This window comes from Onychostruthus taczanowskii, unplaced genomic scaffold (genome assembly GCF_017590055.1).
Source record: "Onychostruthus taczanowskii isolate IOZ18803 unplaced genomic scaffold, ASM1759005v1 scaffold10, whole genome shotgun sequence".
NCBI lineage: Eukaryota > Metazoa > Chordata > Aves > Passeriformes > Passeridae > Onychostruthus > Onychostruthus taczanowskii.
The window spans coordinates 6,399,882-6,418,043 of record NW_024496526.1 but is presented as its reverse complement, the minus strand read 5'-3'; the positions used below and the strand labels follow the sequence as shown (position 1 = coordinate 6,418,043).

Genomic DNA, 18,162 nt, shown 5'->3' with positions numbered 1-18,162 from the left:
CACAAAGGCAGCTCCCAGAGCACGCTCTGCAAACAGCTCCTCTCCTCCATGGAGTCAGGAACTCCCCTGGATGGAAGGGACGGCAGAGAGACCTCAGCAGGGAACAGGGAGCACCATCAGGTGAGCCCTGGCAAGGTTCAGCTGAAGTGTGGTCAGGGCCACAGGGCAGCCAGAAAATTTCACCACAAAACTCTGACACCCCTTCAATGCATGTATTGGAAACAAGATTTTTCAAAGGATTCCTATCTGCAAAATTGATGGGACTTTGTGTGTGTTTTTGTAGAATGGGAACAGCAAAAGGCACATCTGTGACAATAACAAATTCCAGCTCTAAAGCAAGAGACAGTGGTGTTTCTAAAAGCAGTTATAAGATGATGATGATTATTTTTTGTATGGCTAAACAACATATTTTCCCTTAACCCCACTTGGCCTCCCTTGGCTGAATCTCACAAAAAACAACAAAGGAAAGAGAGAACCAGACTGGAACAGATATTAAACATGGAAAATCTTGGGTTTGACATTAAATTTGGCATATTTGTAAACACTTGAGACATAGTCTTTTTATGATGAAAAGTTTAACAGTCAACTCCTCTGCCTGTGAATCACCCTGCGTAAACAGCTCAGGAATATTTTAACTGGTCTGAAAAAGTATTCTGTAATTTCTAACACAGTAAAAAGGAAACAAACTTCAACAGGGAGGGGTAATACAATCAGATAAAGAAAAATGGTGTAGGCTGGATATCAGGAATAATCTGTAATAATATATTAAGATTTCAGGGAAATGGAGGAATATCCATGATTAAGTGAGATAAAATCCCTACCAGAGGGAAAATAAGGGCAACTCCACATTATTATGGAGATGGAGTCATCTCTATGTTTAGGTCTTTGGGACAATTCAGTCCTAATGAAAGCCATGGAATTTGTGATTATCAGCTCAGGGTTTGGGGTTTTTTCTACTATTTTTTGTCTGGACAGAAGAGCGACAACAATTATTTTGTTAATAAATAATGTCAGAACTGCATCCTAAAACACCACCAGGATGTTGGTAGAAAAACAAGGCTGCTTTTGTTTTTTACAGTGCATAATGCCTGATGGGTTTTAACCACAGTTTAGGAGCTACTGTTAAAAAGCTTCTTGCTGAGTCAAGCCTAGGCATGCTGTTTACTAGGGTTAGCCCCGAAGGCTCTTGCATTGGCAGGGACTTTTAAGCTGAGCTAAGGAGTTTTCAGTTATTTTTGTTGTGATTTAAAAAAAAATAATAATAAAAAAACAGGTAAGCATGTAATCACCTCCCATATCTGCCAGCAACTTTCCTCTGGAGTCAAGGGCTTGGTCTTGCAAAGCTGATGCTGTCCCTTAGCTTAAAGCAGAGACCAGGCCCCACTGGATTAGGTTTTTGTGAAGAAGTTCACTAAAATACAAAATACCCCTTTTGTTAGAAAAGGGCCTGTACTAACGTAGGAAGTTAATTTCTCTGGTTCAGCTTTGAGCCTCCACACACCTGGCTGATGACTTTTGCTCAAATAGTGCTGACCTACATCCAACAGCGAAGAGTGAAATTCTGACAAATCAATAAAAGCTGCATGCAGAAAATACATGTAAGACCCACCACTGCTCTTCCACGGAGCCTGGGCCATCCTGTGCTCTGGAAGAGAGTATGACAAGAAAAAAGAGTATGTGGCTCTGTAATTTGATCCTGTATCTCCAGAATACTGCAGAACCTCCAAATTTGTCTTCTGTCTTTTCTTAGCCTTTAAGTATTGTAGTATTACTGTTAAAGGAATGTTATGTTGTGCATCAATACAATTTCTTCATTCTGCTCTAGTTCTACATTCCTGAAATAGACTTCATCCCATATTCAGTTTCACTCCATTCTCCACTGCATCATTTACAACGTCCACTGGACTCCAATCCTGCCTCTCCCTCTCATCCTCCATAATACCACAGGCACACTATTATTGCAAACCAGGACAATCATCTGAATAAGATAATTTATTTTTCTAGACAAGCCAAGTGAACACCACAACTCTGCTGAATTGTTAATGCCAAGAAAAAAAGTCCAAATATTAAAGATGTCCAAAAATTCACGACCCAACAAGTAAAACTAACAGTAGTTGTACAGAAAGTGGGTTGTCCTAAGGACTGGAGAAACACCAAAACAATCTCTAAAAGTAGAATTCAAGGAAGTCCCAACATAATCTGCTTCTGGAGATATATAATAAATCCTTAGTGGTTTAGAAGAAGACTCAAGTCCTGAAAATTATTTGTCATGCTGCTTAACAAGAAAATCACTGAGACACCAGGAATGACAACACTGAGGAGAAACGCAGCAAGTCTTTCAGGCCCGTCTTGGCAAAAGGGTCCTCTTAAACTCAAGTTTTTCACATTCCCATCTGTGTTACCAAGCAAAGGGTCCCACAGGTGGCTCTGCTCAAGAGAGCCTTGCAGATTGAGCTCTCTCCAGTTGAGATAAAATAACGTATGTTCTCATTAGGCCGAATGCAAACAGTGATGAAGGGGAATGCACTGCCAGGTCACATCGAGCAATCAGGAAACAAACCTTTGACATAATGCAGCAGGCAGATAATAAGACCCCATAGTTAGCAACAAATGAGACTGCACTTAATTTGCTGTGCAACGTTCACATAATTAGATAAATTTGGTACCGTCAAGACAGCAGACAGGTAGAATATAGACTTGATGAATTGGGGGCTCTCTGTCAGGCACCCATCACATTAATCATAAAGCCAAAACTCAGTGACGCAATTTTTCTTCCAAACATTTGCCATAATTTTCTAGAGTGAGAATATGCATATGCCCTTGGGGTTTTCTTACGCGTTTTGTTTACTTTTGAAACAAGAAGGATTGATTTCTGCCCCACCAGGACAGAGTACAAACTTCTAGAAGCTCATCTGTGCCCAGAGAGTATTGAACAAGGCTGCCGGGAATACCGTAATTCAGTTTGATTTCACTGGACAACAGCCCGAATGGGCTGGTGGCATAAATTGTCCAGCATGTTGGACAAGAGCCATGCAATCACTGAGTATGTTCTAGCCCAGGTTTACCACCATGTCTGGATGATTTCACACTGGACATCCTCCAGCGAGGAGGGTGAGCACTACGTTGTAACCTCCAGAGAACAGACTGGAGGAGAGAGAAGACAAAAGAGACATAGAATAAAAAACAAGAGGAGTAAAGGGGAAGACATGACTTTAGGATGTTGGCAGATAAAATTTGAAAAGGAAAAAGGATTGAGACCACAGCTGCAGAGAATTTTCCCAATATGGTTGTGCCATAGTGCAGGGTACTTCTTGACAAACAGCCAAATGGAAGTGGCATTCCCTAAACCCTAAAAAATTGTCACAGCCAAGAAGCACTTGGCTGCTGAGCTTTGGAGGTTCTCCAGCCACAAAGGCACCTTTCAGTGCAGTGCCCAGGCAGCTTCAAAGAGGAGTATGTTTTCTCTTTAAGACCCGCAACCAAGTTTTCTCTCCCGTAGCTCGCAAGTTAGTTTTGTGAGAGGAGCTGCTGGGAAGGAGAGGAATCCCAAATGCAACAGGTATTTGCCAACAACTCTACCAAAATACTAAGCAGGACATGCTTGGTCCACTGATAGACAAATGTGGTAACTGCTAACACAGCAGACTCTTAATGGTGCAGATGAATTGAAACCTGATCTGCCAGGGCCGTACACTTGGCCAGGGTCGATCAGCTGGACAAAGCCAATATGAAAAAATACTGGGGTTACTGGGGATATGATTCACAGGCATCTAGCATCAGTGGCAAGCTCTCAGTTGCGTTTTGTAGAAGACCTTGCCTCACGACCCCACCAAAGAAACCGCTGTGAACCCCCAGTGTATATGCAGTGCCCCCAAACCTCCTTGTGAGGACTGAAGGGGAGCACGGAGTGGGGCACACAAATAACCTGTGACAAACATCAGAACATCTGCCAGCCTCTCTTCTAACCACTGTTTTGAATAGCTCCCTCTTCCGTACATGCTTTATTAGCCAGAGATCTGGTTTATTAACTATCTCCGAGCAAGTTATTATTCTGTCATTTTTTTCTACAACTTTTGCATGAAAGACCAGAACTGTTTTATGCAGACTCCCGAATCCCCCCCGTTTCCCATATTAGCAACCTGCTTTGTCATTTCCCTTTGCACACAGCATGGAAGAAGTTGCTCTGCCCCTTTAAACATCCAGTCAAATTGACTGTCAGCCTAAAAGATGATGACTTGTCTTTTGGTAAGATCTGGGGGAATGCCCTATCATTTATTTCTTGCAGTATTCTGCAGGAAGCAGAATAAAGCTGTAGTAGCTGTGGGGCTCCACAGATCTGGCTGCTGCTGTCTGCATTACTTGCTTCTCAGGGTCTGTTCCCTGCTCACACCTACCCAGAAGCAACACAGCTCCACAAACAGCCCCTGCAAAGCTGGGTTAGCACAGCCCCTGGCCACACAGCAAGGATGCAAGAGGACTCCAGGGGATCAAACGAGAATTAAGTCATGAGCCCTAGTTGTTCTTTCCTTGTTCTTGCAAAATTATTCTGGCCCTCAGTGATTCCCCTACACTGAGCGCTCTGGCACCTGTCCCTCAGCCTATGTCTGAGTCCTGTGTTACAGTTGTGGGTTGAAGGATTTTGGGATGGCCACGGGACTGCCAACCCCATCACACTGCTCCTCACCTCTCATGGGAAAGGTGCATGTCAGGGACTAGAAGAAACACTTCCAGCCTCACCATCACTAGAACCTCTGCTCACATCCCTGCTGGTTCCATTTTCCTTGCCCTGATCAAAGCTTACAGGAGGTGAAACAGATCTCTCTGTAAACATCTCCTTCAAGACATCAAGAACTATTGAGCTGTCACGTCCCTGGATGAGGAGATTAACCACAAACCCCCCTCTCAGGGTGTAGCCCCTGACCAGTCTCTGTGCTCACTGCTCATCAGCTACCTCAGGGAGAGGAGGCTTTCATGAGAAGGTCACCACCAAAACCCAGAGTCCTACCCCTCCAGGGTGGACATGGACACCCCCATGAGTACCTGATTTATTACTGCTTTTAGAAAATGCTACCAGCCCATTCAGGCTGTTGTCCAGCGAAATCAAACTGGATTACGGCATTCCCGGCAGCATTTTGCCACCATCCCCACAACTGGCAGGCAGGGAGGAATGGTATGTAAGGTCTCCAAAGAGAGGGAGCAGTGCTGGGTCTTTGCCAAGATGGTGACAGAAATGACCCAGGCAAGGCATGATGTGAAAAACACAGCGGGTGCAAAAACACAAGTCAAGCCTGTTCCCGGGACCTGAGCTGGATAATGACAAAGAAGCCCTATACTCCCATCCTGTTGCTATAGGGCATTTCTACCAGCTTAACAGAGCTGTAAAGCCCTCCTGCCAGGCAGGCCAGTATTGTCACTGGATGGGGACAATGAGGTGGAGGGTGGCCAGTAGGGCCAGCTTGCCAGAAGGGCAGTGAGTCCCAGGGACTTTAGCAGTGGGATTCGGAATACTGCAGGTGGCTGACATTTTAGCGAGGCACGGGAGTGGAGGTGTAAGACTTACCCGTGGATAGCGTGGATAGAGTGAGGTTCGTAATGGTATCGTCCTTCCTGGTGGCGCATGTCAATTGGCAAAGGAGCGTGGAAGGCCGGAAAAATGTGCTGCGGCACTGTTATGGGGAATAGAAGAAAAAAAAAGGGACTTCAAAAACTTTTCCTTCCCTTTTAAAACAATTTCAAAGGCACTAAATCTCCATGAATTTCAGAGCAAGAGCAGTGCAAGACAAGGGGTCTTCATGATATCAGCGCTATCATACACCAGAGAAGTGGAATGAATAAATAATCAAAGTCATGCGGAAAAATCCTACATCTTCGACATAAAAGATCTCCAACAGGGTTTTTGACAAAGACAAGCAGCTAAGCGCTCTTTGAACTTGAGGAGATTATAGCAAGCACCAAGGAAAACTAGACTTGCAACGCAAATCAGACTCAACAGAGCCTGGTGGGATCCAGACCTGCATCGTCCCTCAAGCCTGGAGTGGCAGCAAACACTGTTCCTGAAGGTCTGTACACACGACTTGGAAATATTTACCTAAAAATATAACAGCAAGAGCAGCGCTGAAGCAGAATGTCTAGGCAGTCAGAAGAGGCTCAGAAGTGCCTACTGCCAGGTTCTGAGAGAGGAGCTCAAATTGCTCTCACTTGTAATCACTTGAGGCCCTATTTTTTATTCATTTGAGAAGCTTGTTTCATCTTTGATGGAAAGATAAAGTGGTCTCAAAAGGCAGCGAACACCTACATTGACTTATTAAATCTACAGGTTTTAATATTTATTATTGACCCCAAAAGTTAACGGCGAGAATATTTGAGTGAGTTGAGCTGATGGAAAATTCATCAGGTTATTTCTCCTCACCACCCCCAACAATACTGCCTGGCCGCCTGAGCCTTTCCTGCTAAAATTACAGAAGCTAAAGAAATAGAATTAGCAGAGCCTCCTCGATAGCGATACCGCACAACCGCAATAGCGATCCCATACAACCACAATAGCGATCCCGTACAACCACCCTCTGACAGGGCCCCGCGCATCTCTAAAGATGCCCCTTTCTACATCTGTGGCAGCGACCAGCTTCAAGATAAAAGGCTGGTCTTGCTCTGCCTTTACAAACAGTCAGAAGTTCTTCATTAAAGATTACTTAATATTGTTGCAGGTTTTACCATTCTTTCTCTGGCTTCTTGGCCTTTCTGTCTAGCCGGAGACCAAAAATAAAACAAACCCATGCTCCTAAGTGAGCAATTCAAAACCCAGTTGTGCTCGGTATTTCACTGTAACTTGCCTCCGCGACAGGTACCATCTCTCTGGAGACTGGGGAAGCACCATCCAAAACCAAAGTGTCAAGGCTTGGGCCAAGTCTCTTGCTGTCGCTCAGCAAACTTCAGAAATGCCAAACTCTTTTTCTACGAAAGACTTAAAATTCAGCCTTTTGCATCTGTGACTCCAGCTGCACCAGAGCTATGCCGACTCTGTGTGGTGGGGCTGCGCTCCGCTCGGGTCCGTCGCGCAAAGCCTGCGTGTAATCCTCATATACGTCTTTCCCGGCATATCAGCAAGAGGATCTGCGGCTCCTACTCCCATTGCAGCGCTCAATCCCTGAGCACAGCACGGCACAGGCGCGTCAGCCAGGCTGCTGGGAGAGGTGAGAGACTACACAAAAACAACCCTCCTGCCAACTCTGCTGAAAGGCGTTAAGCTAAGGTAGCCGGGGTGGAAAGTATTTAAGGCTCTGCAGCAGACTTGCTCTCCGTGCTCCAGCAAAGGGCTGGCACCTCACACTACCTGATACACTGGGAGCTTTTTTGCAGCTCGCCTAATGTCAGGACACAGTAGAGTAACTGTTAACCACCTCCCCCGCTTCTGCCCCCCTCCCCTCCTCTCCCAAAAGCAGCTCAGGGAGAGAATGAACTTGGATCCTTCAGGATTCACTTTTGCAGGAGGAAGATTCACCCTTTAACTGTCCTGAGTAGGGACCATCTGTTACATAAGGACACTTGTAGGGAGTCTTCATTTTAAGAGGCAAAGCGTGTTTTTCCAGATCAAAAATACACCAGAGTTTAGCTGTCACATCCTATCCCCTGCTCACAGAGCACAGTAAAGCCTCTGGTCTCCCCAAACCATGCTCAGCTCAAACTCCAACCTATGCTGGAAGACACCTACAGCTGCTGTCCTCCTCCCTGGGGACACTGCTGTTCCCTGGCCACAGCTGCTGCCACAACCTACGGCTGCTGTGGGGACCAGAGGGAGTCGAGCTTTTACATCATCCCATACAAAGCATGGTCACAAAATCAACTGTCCCTTCACAGACATCCAGTGGCAAACAACACAAACACCTCCTCCAGCCTGAGGCCCTAGACTGGGCTTCCTGCAGTGCTCACCCCATATTTACGCTGCACAAATAAACCAAAAGGAGTAAGAGAACTTCTGTGGTTCTAGGATCAACCTAAAGTGCTGCTGGTGGCATCCCTATAGCTGAGGATTAGCAACCTCCCAAAGTAAGTTGGTCACTTTGCCTCTAATGGACAGGTCTGGGGCTGAGTTCCTGCACTTCCCCAGAGTGCAGGAAAGTGAGAGCTGAAACTGTATGGGCCATCACAGCTGAATTTTAATGATGTGGAGAGTCGCCCTAATCCTTTGGCCTGTCCCCTAGGGCAATTTAATTTATTAATAATGATAAAACGACTAAAAACAGGTCAAACTGAATATCTTAAAAGCCAGGCCAGCTATGTTTTATTTTGTACCTATGCATTTCTACATGATTGATTGCTGAGATAATACTAGAAATTTCTGTGCTAAAAGAGTCTCTCCTTGTCACTCAGGAGAGCTGGGAAATAGAAAACACAGGCTGTTTGCTGCCTGGCCTCCTTTCCTAGCTATCTGTTGGTATAAAATTGACATCTGAAGAGAATTTCTCCCTCCTCACACCTCTGATTATTAATGGGAGAAAAATTTCCATGAACTTCCTCCTTCTCACTGCACTCTTAGCTTGTTTTTAGCATTTCAACCTATTTTGCCCATGGGAAGCTCAGCAATGCCTCTGCCTTGGGTATCTGTTTCACACTCCCAATTGTAACCCCACCATGCTTTGCTGCCACTAATGGCAAGGGAAAGGGTTGGTTTTTTTGACATCCCTTAGCAACATTCCCCTTCATGACCTCCCCTCTGCTTCCCTGCCTGGGAGCACCAGCCAAGCCTACGGGCCCCAGTGGCTGGTGCTGTTCATTTTTATTCTCTTCCAGGTGCTTGGTCAGAAATAATGAATGGTTTTATAGGCAATCAACTACCAATTCATAAACGTCAGCCTGGCTCTGCTTCTTGTTCCCACCCCTCCAGAGGAGGACTGTGAGCTGGCAGCAGAACAGCAACACACGCTGTTAACAAAGATGGATGTTTTACACATACGAGTTAAAAAGACAATTATATTCAATTACTTCAAGTAAGTTACGGTGATGTATTCCTGAATAGCCACGGGAAGGGCAATATGATGATTAGGGCAATGAATTTGCCAACTTTAATCTAATCAAGGCAATCTTTTGTTTAGCATTATCTGCTTTGCAGTGGCAGAGGATTTACCAAACCCAAGCAATCTTTGTAGATTTAACCCCAAAGCTGCCCAATTAGAGCTAATGATGATTGCTTTACACAAGAGGGAGGGAGATTTTAGTGGGAGGCCCGGGGAAAGCTTTTCCCCTGGAAAAGGTTGGGCTGTACCAAGGATGTAATACAATACTCTGAGGGGCAAAGGCACGACATGGCACCTCCAAAAGTCCCTAAGCACTCCAACCACAGATAAACATTTTCTCTGGTTCCTGCTGAAGGAAGAGAAAGCCGAAGAACACATCAAAAGCAGCACGCAAGGGGCAGGGACAATGAGAGAACAGCGCGTTTTGCACAGAAACAACCCAGTTCTACACCAAGTTGGCGAAGCAGGGCGGCAGAGCACAAGGCACACTCAGGAGGCCCCACCTTCCACCCCACCGGGCTCCTGCAGGAATGTCTGCTCCGCAGCGCCATTTGATAAGGGGGAAGACGCTGCTACCTGTCCCCACTTGTCGGAGCCGATTTTCTGGCCAAGGTTTATGAGCAAGACACGGACCTCCCACTGCTGTGTTCTCATCCTTGTCTATTCAAAGGCCAGCCAACCCTCTGGCTTCAAAGAGAAAAGATAGGAGGCAGAAATGCAAGTTTAAAGGGGATGTCCGTTTGCTGAAAATCCCAGGAATCAGGGAGGGAGGCATCAGAAACAGCCCTTATTTGAGCATGATGCAGGCTTTTGATTATCTCTACAGATAAGTCTGTGCTTCAAGAGAAACAAGACTGCCTGTATGGGTTTGCATAGCGAGCAAAGGAGCTGTTTTGACATCACTCATAGCAGAACCTTTTCTGAGCTCCAAAGTGAGAATTAGGAAGGGTCTAGCAAGCTTTTTCTATTCCAAATACTTCAGCTTACACACGTTTGCTGAAAAGAAAAAAAAAAAAAAAAGAAGAAAATAAATCAGACCCCATGGCACTGAAGTGGGTTTCGTTTGCAGTTTGCTTTGACAAAAGCAATTCAGAAAGCCCTTGGAAAAGGACTTAAGTTGCCACTTGCAACTGTGGTGCTGCAGCAAGACTGGCTGGGAAGAGGCCCTGAGAAGCCCCCCACACACCCTTGGTACCACACAGAAGGTACTGGGCTCCCCCTGCTTTATCTGATGCACATGTGAGTCGTGGAGGCCACCATATGGGCTAAAAAATATACAGCTTTCCTATGGGTGTCCAACAGTCTCCTGGGGGAACAAGCAGTCCAGGCTGTAAGCAGGCTTCTCTGCCATCAGAAATAGTGCACAAATATTTTGCAATCAACAGTGAAAGTCATTCATTGAGGAAAATGTAAAATATCATTGGATAATGTACCTCAGTACCTGTCATGCTTTTCTCAACAAATTTGCAAAAAAAAGATTCCATAGAAATTGATATATTATAAAAGAGGAAACACAAATTCTGATTTCTTGAGATGCTTTTTGGTTTGATTTCCTATGGAGCCAATGATGCATGGGACACAACTTTCATAAAGGGACCACAAGATCCCTTGCAAACAGTAACAAAGCTTCAATTCTCTTTAGGAAGGGAAGAAAACATGCATTTGAAAAACAGTCCTGTTTTTTAACTCAAGAGGGGCTGAAGCAGGCTAATGTAAAATAACTTGCACAAGTCTACACAGTCAAAGAAGAGCAGGATACCAATGAACCTCAATCACAGCAGGCAGAAACTTTATCAGCTTTATCTCTAAAAACCTTCAGAGCCCTGGGGTACTGGATTGATTTGTGTTAGTGGGCAAAAAACTTTTCCAGACACCAGCTCACACTCTCCTATCACTGCAGTGTCATTAGCAGCTGTGCACAAGCAACTGACAGAAAAAATGAGTAAGGGATATCCCAGAGGATGCTTGTGAGATTTCACCAGTACTTCCACAGGTGAACTGAGCTGTGCTGTCAGAGGCCAAAACCCTCTTACTGGGGAAGCTGGGATGGCACCTGATCTGACAAAGCAGCTTACAACAAATTTTGCTTTTTTTTTCTCCCAGGTCCAGCTTCTTTGAAAAAGATAATAGTAAAACAATGGATATCTGCAAAGGCCCTTCTTGCTGCCCACATTTGTTCCCGGATGCCCAAATCTCACTCTTTCTCCAGAACAAGGTTAAGGTACAACAAACATGAAGTGTTCTTCACTCAGTAATCTCCCAGGGAAGCCCAAAGCATCATGTCAGAAAGAAATCTTAGGCAGCATTAGTTTTTCATGTTCTACGTTTAAGTGTCCCAATTTTACTCATCCACAGCATATATTTAAAAAGATGTATCTTGGCATCCACCAAGCACAGTGGCTGTGAAACAGCAAAGACAGGACCATGCTTTGTTCCCCAGCTTTCCTGTGGTGATTTTCCTCACATCAGAGCTCTCCTAGAGTTGGTGAGTTCTGAGCATCCCTGGACAGTCTCAGTGTGTGAGCAGGGGAGGCAAACGTGGCCTCCAGCGACTGAGTCTGTGTGTGGCTACTTGACTCCCTTTGATAGTCCCTCCTGGGCGTTTCACTGTTGTATTTGGATGGCCGCCCCTCTGGCAAAGCGCTGCAGGACTGTAGGTGTCGGCAAGGGAGATGTTTTTGTGTTTGTGTGACGTCCACAGAATAATGATCTAGCTGTTTAAGTGAGCTGAGCGAATGAATGAGCACAAGAAAAACATCTTCACTGAAAGCGCAGCCAAAGTTAATGCACCATTAATAATGGTCTGGGTGAATGATTGGAAGGGATAATAGGCCTGGGGTCAGGGAAGGTCTGAGACAAAGAACAGGGAAAATTGGGTCACAGAAACATGACAGAGCAGATCACACTGATGCGTCCGTGGGATTCTCCTCGAATGAAGTCATATACCACCATGCAGAATATTAAGGGCTTTGCAGGGACAGCTATTCCCAGAACCACCACTCAGATCAATATGGGAAGGAGCAGGAACAGTCACACAAGGCTACAGTAGCTGCCTCTTAGTCCCCCTTTGAGAGATTGACTTTAATGTTGTTTAGCTGCTTTGTGAAATACACCATATGCCTCCTTCAAAAAAGGATACTTATGCAATGGCTAATTACACCAATCTGAGAATTTTCTAAGCAAACAGAGGTGTCTGGACAAGTGTGCCTCTTCCCTGAATGGCAGCACCATTCATTTCACAAAAAACAGGTGCTTCAACAGCTCTCTTTTTCTGTCTCCAAAACTGTGGAAGGAGCTGCAACCCCTGCTCCCGCCCTATCAGCTGCCTGTCTTCACAACACTAAATTACTGACTAACCTCGCTTTGTCAGAATTTCTCTTCTTTAAAATGGAGATAATAATACCTCCCTACCTCAGAGGTTTGGTTAATGTTTATACAGCTCTTTAAAAATGATGTGGTAATTAAGTGCTCAGTATTATTATATCAACGTCTATAATGATTCCAGCAGACAGCCCTATAAACAGGGCTGCACCATGCCTACTTTCCTTTTGTTTGGCTTGTTAGCATTTAGTTTGGTTTTCATACAGCATACTTCAATTATTACTGGTTAATTATTCTGTTGTTTTATTACCTGCTCAATGGCTTTGACAAAAATAAAAGAGGAACTACACAAGAAGAATAATAGGAAATATTCATTTTGGCCCACTGGGAACATTATAGCAAGGAGAAGCAGGAGGCAGGCCCCCACCAGCTCACCTGGGGAGACCTCTTTCCTGCCCCAGGCACTACAGACCATTTGAAATACATCCAGCCAGCTGTTGCCACCCTAAGGGATGCAGAATAAGCTTTCTCTTCTTATAACAAAACTAATGGAGAAATATGGTGGTAGCCTGATTTACAAAACTATGTTTTTCAGACAATGTATGTGAGGATGTTGGAGAAGACAACATGCTTAGTTTAACGGCAGGCTGGGTACAGCATCCCATCCAGATAAGAAATAAAGTTCACACAACTAACTTCTGTTGGGCAAACAGCTCAAGTAATGGTAAATGCCCTGTAGGAGAGTTGGAAGGAGAAGGGGCCTTGCTGGGATGCAAATATGTGAAAAGTAAACAAGAAATACTAAAAACCACATTGCCCCTTTAGCTATAAAATCACAAAAAATAATGCCTTGAAAAGCACCGACACCTCAAAGCACCTGCAGGACAGAGTCAATGTGACCTCACACTCAGAGAAGTTGGGGTGCAGTGAGAAGCAGAGAGAGAATAAGGCTTGTCTCTCCACTGCAATACTGCTGGAGCCCCTGCATGCACCTCAGTGCCACAGACAGACCCAGGAGCCACTGGGTTACACAGACTTCGCATGCACATGTAGGCACTTACTTGACACAGAATAAAGCCCATTCCTGGGTTACCTGCACAAAAAAATGCCATTGTTAAATCCATGAAAGATGGCAAACATCTCCCTCAGACACAGCAAATGGCAGGATGTCTCCCTCCGCCGTCCCAGAGGGAACTGGCTCGGATGCAATCACAATAACCATCCGTCCTCTTGGGGACGGCCCAGAGGAGCTTATCCTCCTACAAAGTTTATTCTACTGATTCAGCTCAGGTGGAAGAACAAAAAAAAAAATAAAAATTCATTTGAAGCTGCTCAGGGATGCCCTTACCCATCCCCTGCCTAGGACCCAGGCACTGTTGGCACAAGGCAAGCGCAATCACGGCTCTGGTGGCCGTGCAGGCGGGAACACATCTCATCCCGGCCGGGCTCCGGAGCCGGGCAGCGCTGTGAGCCGCGGGCTGTGTCCGACAGCCGGGCGGGCAGGCAGGCAGGCAGGAGGCTGCCGAGCGAGCTGGCTCTTGCAGCTGGGATGGGGCGAGATTAGATCAGCGAGCTCCCCCCGCAGCCCCGTGGCCGACTCGAGGCAACACCGAAGGAATTTGCCCATAAATTTCCTCCCCACCCCGAGAAGGAGACAGCGCACTTAAATGAACTCGGGCCCTAATGGAAGTAGGATATTCTTGTTCAGCTCAATGTCTAACCCATCCTGAAGTTCCTGGCAGCTCCACTCAGCTCTCTCCCATGCAGTGCCTGACCTTTGGTAAGGGCATTAAAACTGTCCATCTTTTCCTGGGCAAAAGAGACAGAACAATTACAGTGAGGCTAAAAATGGCCTTTCCCTCTACATGGAAAATTTATATTAAAAATTGAAGAGTTCATTGACATTTTCCATAAGAACACAGAATTGTCATTAAAAAAATCAAACTCTAAAATTCCTTCGATGCTATCTACATCTCTGAAACCCATCATGAGGGGCTTTCCTGCCTCATCCACCAAAGGAGCAGGGACAGCTGCTGCTGGAAGGGACAGGAGGAGACCCCAGGAACCTCTTCATCATGCTGCCATGCAGCACCCAGCTTTGCAGCACCCTTCTTGTGTGACCAAAAATGGGGCATTTCACTTCTTGGTGAGAAAACAAGTTTTCTGAAGCCTGCTGACGTGGGAAGTCCTGAATTTGGTTGTGCAAAACAGGCTGTACCCAAAACTTTTGAAAATCTTAAAATGGTGTGGGGGGATGAATATATTAATATATTCAGGTCTACAGAAGTATTTTCAAACATTCAGATTAGCATTTGTTCATGAAGGCAATGCATTAACTATTATTCTACAAGAATTCCTGGGGTCTTCAGGTTACTGATAAGTGGCAGCCTTAGGGGGACAAACCATTATTATTATTATACCTCTGGGAAGAGTAAATAAGATGAAAGCAGAGCTCTCCTGCGGCCAGGAGGAATCCCACAAGCACAAGGAAGTCCCGCAGTGGGGTGCCCAAACACCAAATCTCTGATGGCTTTTTGAGGAGCAGTAATTAGAAAAGTCCCTTGATCAGCCTTGCCTCCACCAGTCACCTTCTTCAATCCCAAATAGCTGGAGCTGGGAGAAGCTTTAAGGCAGAACACTTTTTCATCAGTTAATGTTTTACAGGTAGCTGCACCTTCTGTAAGAAGCAGCACAGAAAAGATTAAGATGGTTTAAGATCTATTATATTTTAGACTACAAGAACATGGAAGTGATGAAGCTGAAATGCCCTGACTTTATTTCAACAGTATCTGCTGAAATAGATTTGAAAGGGACTGCTGAGCATTTGTGCTTCCTGGAAAATTAAAAAGAAATCAAAATTGCCTTTCTCTGCTAAATAAGCACTGGATTCTTTGTGACACAATGAAATCTGAAACAGCAGCACTGCACATTTCCATTGCAAAGGAAACCCGCTCCACTCACACACTGCTGCTGGAGAAGCTGCAGGATGCCAATCCCACCTGGGACGTACCAGTCTACCCCACCATACCTGATCAGGAGTTTCTACATCCATGCTGAGCATTTCCAGAGTGAGACTTTCCCACTAGCGCTAGCTTTGTATTAGCTGGGTAAGGTGATATGACCACTGAAAGGCAGAAAAGAAACCCAGAAGGAAAGGCCTAATGCAGCTTATTAATTCCACAGGTGAGCTGCAAATGCTGAGAGTCTTGAAAATCACTTAATTGCCAGGCTGTCAGGCCAAGATGTGTTTTGAGGACGCTGCCAATCTGACAGTTATTAACAAACAAAGAGGCCACAAGCCCTGACTGCACCGAGATCCTTGTTATTTCTACTCATGTGCCACCTCCCAACAGGAAGTACTTAATAAGAATAATAATATCCCGAAAGGCCAACCTACGGCAGTGCAATTAAAAAGCTTTTCTGTCTCGCTTTGAGGAGAGGAAAAAAAAAAAAAGAGGGGGAAATTAAAATCAGACAGGAAATTCCACTAGAACAAGTTAGCTTATGTCCTAATAACACAGGATTGTGCCAACTCTTCCAGAAAGTAGAGGAGGGAAAGAAAATAAAAGGGGAAAAAAAGGAAGAACAGAAACAGAGAAAGAGAAAAGCAGCCCTCTAGACTGACTCAGATCTGAGGCTACATTGTGGTTCGGCTGTGGCTGCAATTCTAAAGGGAGAAAGGCAGCACAAGCAAATAAAAGGCAGTTTGCTTTTCAGAGAAGTTGCTGTTATATGATGTAACTCTTGTATGAAAGCACGGCCACTGTTGCTTTGTTGAGAAAAGACACAGCCTGATAAGCTCGAAGGACCAGATGGATCTTGGGGCTTGTTCTCCCAACAGCTGCTGCCGGATAATGGAAAGAAGAAAAAAAAAAAAAAAAGAAGAAAAATCCCAACCAGGAAGGAAGAAATCCCAGCACGCGAGGGGCGGGCAGGGAGGTGGGGCAGACCAGATGGTGGTTCAGCTTGTGCCTGCCTGGACGGGCAGTAAGAGAAAAATCAGTTTGTAAAAACTTCTACGAAAACTTCCAAGGAGAAATATTTTCCACAAGTTGTTATCATCCTGCTCCCTGGAAGCCAGTAGGGTTCAGCAACCGCCAGCACCTCCAGCTGATCTACCAACTTCCAGAAGAAGTGGGCAAAGAGGATTTGCCCCTGACTTGTCTGGGACCAGGCCTACAGATGACAAACCGTGCCTGTTTCACAGTAAAACTCATTTCACAGTGGAACACACCTTACTTCAAACCAGCTGGTGAAACTGGAATATGTGAACCTCAGCTGACTGCCCAGAGTACACCCCACTACCCCTTGCCTTTCTCCCACTGTCCCCAACACCTGGCTGAGAGTCCCCAAAGTCCTCAGCAGGACTTTTTTTTTTTTTTTTTTTTCTCTGGGTATCCAGAGGAGAGAGAAATGCATGTGATGCCTGTGCAAACATGGCCCTGACAGCAGTCCTGCCTCCTGCTGTAGTGACTCTGGGGAGCTGAGAACCAGAGCCTGAGTCCATAGTTACCTGAGCATGTAGTTCAATATGGCTCAGGTGTTCCTGGAGCTTGATTTTACATCTGAGCTGTTTTCCTTCCAAACTTCCAAAGGAGTTTTTCTTGGTTCCCTGAAGTGCAAATGCTTCAGGTCACCTATAATACAAGGCTAAATTGTGTATTGCCATTAGATTGAGGCGTTATGGGAGAAAGCACTAACTGGCATTTATGACCAGGAGGCAGCAGGAGCACCAAATTACACTGCTGCCCTCAGCTGCTTCTGACCTGACCAAGCCCAGGATCTCTGTTGGTGAGATGTGGAGGGACAGGGAAGTTGAGCAACTTCAGATTGGAAACCACAAGACTGGTGGAGTACCAAAGGGCAAGGCAGTAAATGAAGATGGAGGCAGAGCACATCAGCTATCACACAGCACCTTCTGGACAACACTCATGTGAGCAGAGCCCTGACCGTGCACCTTCCACTCATGCAAACAAAACCTTATTGAGGAGTTTCATCCCAAGCCACATTTCTAGGAGCAGATCTACAGATGGAGATGTCTTTTAGCTTTCACGCCCCCTTTCATGCATTCACACCTCTCCCCTGAGGTGCCACTGGCACTCACTCAATCGCACACTGAGCCAGCTCAGGGAGTTCATCCAGTTGAAAACTAATCACCTAAAATTTTATTGCAGAGGGTTTGGCTGGATCAGCTCCCTGAACCAGTTTTCTATGAGATCGATGGTGAAGAAAAAGCAAAAGCCCTCAGGCTGCTGTTCAGCAGCCACTTCCAGCCCAGGCTGCTATTGAAAGCATTACCCCGACCTCCCTTGGCCACTTGTCCCCACAACACAGCACACCCTATTACGGTGGCCAGGATGATTTCTGTGACTGCAGGGCTGACTGGACTGAGGAGTACATCTCAATGAAAGATAACATATCCCTCCTCAGCAGCTGATGCTCACAGCCCAGCTTGCAGGTCTCACTAGGCACAGCTGCTTCAACATGTATGGAGTAGTTGGGCTGACTGGCCATTGCTAACTAAATACACTTCCCCAAATCCATCAGGTAGCACGCTACGAGCTGTCTGCTCAACCAGCCAACACAGCTTGCAGGAGCTGGAAAGCTGTCTTGCAGAAGGAAAACTCCCAAGCAGATGCCTAAATCCTGTGAAAACTCAGGTGCCAATGCCAACAAGAAAGGGCGTGCCAGCCCGCCCTGAGCACAGACCTACCTGAATGGTCTCTGCCACTGCAGGGCTGCCTGCTGCCGTGGTGGGGACACCTGTACTGCCTCATGCCACAAAGACTTGCTCAATCTTTCAGGACAAGGCTGTGCTTCAAATTCAGCG

The 18,162-nt window shown here is 45.7% G+C and overlaps 1 protein-coding gene across 1 annotated transcript in view; it reads right to left on the bottom strand.

Moving 5' to 3' along the window:
• The window catches only part of GLI2 (GLI family zinc finger 2), a 185,443-nt gene that overhangs the window by 58,059 nt on the left and 109,222 nt on the right, over positions 1-18,162 (bottom strand). The window contains exon 3 of the mRNA XM_041406384.1: positions 5,561-5,666. Coding sequence (XP_041262318.1) covers positions 5,561-5,666 — 106 coding nt within the window. The remainder of the gene's footprint in view (positions 1-5,560; positions 5,667-18,162) is intronic.